The sequence below is a fragment of the Anastrepha obliqua genome, chromosome 5 (genome assembly GCF_027943255.1).
Source record: "Anastrepha obliqua isolate idAnaObli1 chromosome 5, idAnaObli1_1.0, whole genome shotgun sequence".
Taxonomy (NCBI): domain Eukaryota; kingdom Metazoa; phylum Arthropoda; class Insecta; order Diptera; family Tephritidae; genus Anastrepha; species Anastrepha obliqua.
Window position 1 is genome coordinate 48,819,638 of NC_072896.1, and position 6,000 is coordinate 48,825,637.

A 6,000-nucleotide genomic window follows, 5' to 3' on the forward strand; every position below is an offset into this window, starting at 1 on the left:
GCCAAGCAGCTGAACATAAGCCAATCAGTGGTTATAAGAGTCCAGAAAAGGAGAGGGGTGGTCACTAAAGCACAAGTTAGAGGTCGCCGAAAACTTTTAACGGATTCAGATGCACGTGTCATGATGTCACAATTGAAAAAGGACAAATGTTTAACCCCAAAGGACGCGGCTATAGCTATAAACAAACCCGTTAGCCGATGGACTGCAGCAAGAGCCCTTCATAACATCGGCTATATCTCAGCGGTAAAAAAACCAAAACCTGCACTGTCGGAACGAAATGTTAAGGCGCGGTTGAAGTTCGCCAGGGAACACCAAAATTGGACTGAAGATGACTGGAAGCGGGTAATCTGGTCAGATGAATCAAAATTTAATCGGTTTCAGTCCGATGGTAAGCAGTATTGCTGGCGCCGTCCCGGAGAAACCATACAAAGACACCATATTAAAGAAACGGTGAAACACGGTGGCGGAAACGTCATGGTGTGGGGCTGTTTCACGTGGTGGCAAGTTGGGCCATTGCAAAAAATTGACGGAATAATGAGGAAGGAGGAATATTTGCATATTTTAAAGACTCATCTTCCCCATTTTGTTGACATAGCCGCTTATCCTGAAGAAGAAATAATATTTCAACAGGATGGCGACCCCAAACATACGTCCAAAATTGTGAAAGAATGGCTAGCTGGGCAAAAGTTCGAGGTAATGCAGTGGCCCGCTCAAAGTCCTGACCTCAATCCGATTGAGAACTTGTGGTCAATCGTGAAAAGACGGTTAGGACAATATCAAAGAGCCCCAGCCAATACAGACGAATTGTGGCGGCGTGTACAGCACGAATGGCAAATTATTCCGGCTGAAATTACACAAAATTTAGTAAGAAGTATGCCAAACCGTATGAAAAATGTCATACGTAATAAAGGTTTATGGACAAAATACTAAAAACATACTCTATCCGTACAATTGGTGAAAAGTGCAAAATTGAGTACATAGAAGTGGTTTTTGTTTTATTCGCTTATTTCCTAGAATTTGTTCCTTTTTGTTTTGTGTTATTATTTATTTTACTAAGAATTTAATAACAAATTAAATTGAAAAAAAATTTTGCGAATTGCTTTATTGTTGTTACTGTTATGCACTTGGAAGTGTACGGAGTACTAACATGTACTCATTTGTGCACCCCACTGTACATATATATATCTATGTATGTTTGTATGCATATAAATGCTTTCACTATTTTGCACGCGTAAGCACATAAAAGGCCAAACGTGGCTGCAATAGTGCCAGCATGTTAACGCGCTCATGTGTATGTGTATGTGCTTTTGACTCCTACCTTGTGCAAACACGAGCGTGCCACTTCCGCTTCCACTCCGGTAGCCGATTGTGACGAGTAGCAAAAAAACGCTACTCCACAAAGTGCCTACGCAGCAACATTTAAACTGACCCATAGTGACGACGACGGCGACGGTGGTGGCGACGGTGAAGCCAATGTGCTTAGCAGCCGTGAGTGCAATGAGCGCAGAATTGATAGTCGTCGAGGGGAAGGCGCACGTCGCTGAAAAAAGGTGCGCGTACTCTAGATGTGTTAGAATACATATGCATATATTCAAGCCGGGGCGCAGGAAAGCAAAGGTGGGAATAATGGAAGTAGCCAATATCGCCTATTCGCCTCCTAACTCACTGCAGTTGTAGTTGTTGATGACGTATGTGCAGTTGTTTTGCAGTTACACATTTGCTGCAGGTCACACCTGAAGCTTTGAGACGCAGGTGTCCAAGCGTACGATTTCTGTTTTTCCTTTTTTTCTGTTTTTTTTTTTTACTGTTTTACAATGACACGTTTGTTGTTCTTGCTGTTGTAAATGCTTATGGCTACTTTATTTGCATTTCCTACTTATAATATTATACTCTTGCGTGCACTGCTTGTTTTTGCTTTTATTGTGATTACTTTTTATATTGTTGTAGTTGTTTTGCAGCTTCTTTTGCAACTCGGCTCACTCACTGATATTTTTATAGCTCTCTGTGTACGGTGAATTGCTGTACTTTTACTCCGTAGTACTGGTGCACATTAACTGCAGCAATCCAAACTTCTGCCATAAAAACCGAAACAAGTTCTGCAAAGAAATTTGAGAGAAAATGCAAACAAAACATTTACTTTAAATTCTTTTTTATAGTTTTTATATTTTTATTTCTTATTTTTTATTTTTTATATTTACTTATTTTCTTTTTTTTTTAATCTACTATTAGCACTACACTCTAATTTATTTTTCGGTTGCTACTTGGAGGGGAAAATAAGTTTTATTTGTGTTAAGTATCCATCCCCACTTCTTCTCTTTTGTTGCCGCTTCTCAAATGTTTCAATTGAATTGCAGCTGGGGCAGCCGCTTCATGGCGAAAGCAACAGGAACAGATTGAGGCGCTTACTAAAAACTTCCTCAGTGCCGTTATTTTTTGTAAATCGTTCTGAGTTTTTCTTTCAAATATTAAAGTATATTTTTATAATTTTCTTATGTATGTATTTATAATTTTATTTACGTGCGTAATTTCCTTTTGAATGTCATTTCCCTAGCGGTGAGGCACCTAAACTCTGTGCTTTTCATTTTTAGTCTTTTAAACATTGTTTTCCTTATGAATTTTTTTTCTTTAAACATTTTTATCTAATAAAGGCGGAATTGCGGAAAGAGCAAATTAATACTGATTTTTTTTATTGTCTTATGAGAACCGTTTTGAGCTCAAAATTGTGCATATAAAGATAGGCGCAGTGGTACAGTGTTCAGCTTAATTAAAGCAGAACATCTTAGAGTGACCATTTCGTATCATGAAAATACCAGTCAAAAAAGTTTTAGCACGATGATTTTACTTTTAAATATTCACAAAGTTTTTCAAGCTAATTTTTTTTTGTTAATGCGTTATTTCGGATAATAACCTGTCTTACACAACATTTACTTGGATGCTTTAAACAAAAATGCAATAACGATAAGAAAAATATTTTTGAATCGCCGCTCGATATGTGCGATGTACTCAAAAGACTTTGCGCCCATAATACCTTGCATCGGCAAGACTTTTGCTGTTTGTTTTAATGAAAAAGGATGTTACCAGATTGCCAAAATTATTTATTTTCCTCAAATTTTAGCACACAGCACAGAGGTTTTGCCTATTTTAACGCATGGATGCCTGGTTTGGTGGGAAGCTCTTCGGAAGGGAAATACTATTACTAAACTGGGGAGGGTGCAAAGGGCTGCATGCATTGGCATCAGGATAGGCAGGATTGGATCGAGGGGACAATCTGCACCGAAGCTTGCTCTGTCTTCACTGACGGTTCCAAGATGGAATCGGGAGTCGGAGCAAGGGTTTTCTCTAAATCTGCCAGTTTATCTATCTCCTTTAAACTGCCGAACACTGTTAGTGTTTTTCAAGCAGAAGCCTTTGCGATCCTGCATACATGTAAAATGATTAGGGAACACGGCAGCAAGGAAAATATTAACAGTTTTCCGATAGTCATGGTGGAGAACGAAACTAGTAAACTCCAGTAAGGAGGGGATCAAATCTCTTAGGTGTGCAGGCAACATTTCTCTAATCTGGGTTCCAAGACAAAAGAACATAGAGGGAATTGAAAGTGCTGATGAGCGCGCCAGGAAGGGAACTGAATTGGTCTCAGAGATCTCCTACCCGGTCATCGGCATCCACCTGATAGTTGTTAAAGAGGAACTGCACAAATTATTTCTTAGGAAAGCGCAGAAAAGATGGAGCTCCATTCCTTCATGTGCTATTTCGAAAACCCTTTGGCTCCAGTACAATATATATTATAATACTAAATTCCATCAATCTACTCCATTATATCAACAGCTCTGGCTGGCTGTAGATATCTGCCTGTTGTAGGTCTCATAATGGTATCAAAACGGGGCTTTAGTGCCAGACTGGTACTTCAACCATTTCACCTACCTACCAAACTTAAAAAAAAAAAAAATTTGCAGATTATTCCGTTCTTGCTGATAAAAGAGAGTTTTTGGTTCGCGGATTATTCCTTCCGATGATGCAAAAGGATTAATATCACATCATTCGTTCGATCTCTTTAGCGGTCTTTCTGTGGGTTTCATTGCTGTAGGTTTTCCTACCACTTTGGCTAGGTGATTGTCTGGCATTTTAATTGCCTGATATTTCCACTATTTTCGACGGCCTCGAGGCTTTTACATTTCGAATTGCAGCACAAAACCAGAGGGCGACAAAGCTAATCAATGACTAGAAATATTTTCAAGTTCAGCTCGAGCAGTAAATACAGTTATATCACTGATGGCGAGCAGCTTGATGACGCAGTGCTTCATTTTACGCATCAACTACAGTTGGCAGCATGGAACACTCCATCCACACCAAAACAGACTCTAATGAGAAAAAGTATGACCTCTTTATCAGAAACTTAGGGAGCAAAAAAACAGAAACTACAGAAACGCTGGCAACAAACCAGATCTCCAGAGATGAAAACGAAATTGAACTTAAAAAAGTACACAAGCAATAAAAATTCCTGTTACGCCAATAAATTTGGTGAGAAAATAAACAAAATTGAGCTTATAACGTCTCCCAGTTTTAATTTAATCACGGCTGATGTGCTTCGTAATCTGCGGAAAAGTTGAATTGTCTATTTGACCAACGAATTTTTTTGAAAAAATACTTTTAAAACGCCTACAGTCATTCATTGAAAATAAACATCTGATTCTTATTCACAAATTCGGTTTCCGAAAACATCAATGAAACCTTCATCAAAGCGCTATGGAGAAAAAAAGTGCGCTCTCTGCTGTTCCGCAAGCTTTCGGCAAAGTATGGCGCAAACAGCTCCTCCAGAAACTCAAGCCAATGCTCCCTACACAATACTGCGAGGTGCTCTCGTCATATCTCATTGTGCTCTCTCATAGGTGTTTTCACGTAAACACGAAAATGAATATTCGGCTCTAAAAAATATAAACACAGGTGTTTCACTGGGAAGCATTTTGGGCCCTCTGCTATATCTGTTGTATATACCAACGACTTACCATCGGCAAATCGCCAAGTAACTGAAACATTTGTGGATGACACTGCCATACTTGCAGTGGAAAACACTATCGAAAACGTAACTTTTTTTTTTTTTTTTTTATATTTGTTTATTTATTATCAATTAATATTATTAAGTACTGCAATAAACAATAGTATATTATTAGTATATTAATGATGTGTCGTACAATGTCTCTAGACGAGCTCTCAAGTACGTATATTATATTATCTGATGTAAAAAGGAGAACTGATCGCAATAATGTAGCAAACGTCCAATTTTCGCAACGAGTCAAATGGGTTTGTGCGTGACTACTATTCGGAAGTGCTCACGTTCGAGTTTCCGTGCATAAAGCACCAAATGATAGACACGGTTTTTTCTGATAGCAATCACCCCTTGTTTTACCCTCGAGGGAGCCTGTCATCCCTAGAAGGCGCGTCCCCAGCTGGTGGATAGGGGAACACCTTCAGATATAGAAGGTAGGATAGTAGATCTCCCGCGAACCACACAAACCGAAGACGTAAACTTTGTTAAAAAAACTTCCTCAATCCAAGGTCTGATGCGACCGATGCCTATTGGGTGTGTTTGGCAGCGGGGAGACTAAATAAGGATTCCATCTAACGGAGCCCTCCTGATATCAGATCGCCCCAGGTTGTAGCAGTGGCTTTGCCATAGAATGGGGCGCTGCCATGGTCGACAGGTCGCACATGGTGACATGCGGAGCTTTCTGGGCGGGGCAGGTGACCGTAAGAACCAATGGAAACTCGGATAGCGGCGTAAAACAGACGGACTAAGTGACGGGAAGACAGACTAATGAATTTACAGAATAGGACAGACAAACGGGCACACATACTAAGCGACAGAACAAGCAATCGGTCATCCACGAGGAAACTGGGGATCGGGTCTGCCTCGGAGGATGAGTTCTTGGCCTCTAGCTAGGAAACAGTTTAGGGTAAAGCTGTCGGCCAAAGCACGCCAACAACCATAAATGAAACTAA

The 6,000-nt window shown here is 39.9% G+C and overlaps 1 protein-coding gene across 1 annotated transcript in view; it reads right to left on the minus strand.

Annotated features, from left to right (window-relative positions):
- Positions 1–5,055, minus strand: part of LOC129248732 (hemicentin-1) — a 106,550-nt gene extending 101,495 nt beyond the window's left edge. The window contains exons 1-2 of the mRNA XM_054888349.1: positions 5,007–5,055; positions 1,319–1,540 (exon numbers count right to left, since the gene is read on the minus strand). Of these exons, the coding sequence (XP_054744324.1) occupies positions 1,319–1,540; positions 5,007–5,055 (271 nt within the window). The remainder of the gene's footprint in view (positions 1–1,318; positions 1,541–5,006) is intronic.
- Between the last annotated feature and the right edge of the window lie 945 nt (positions 5,056–6,000).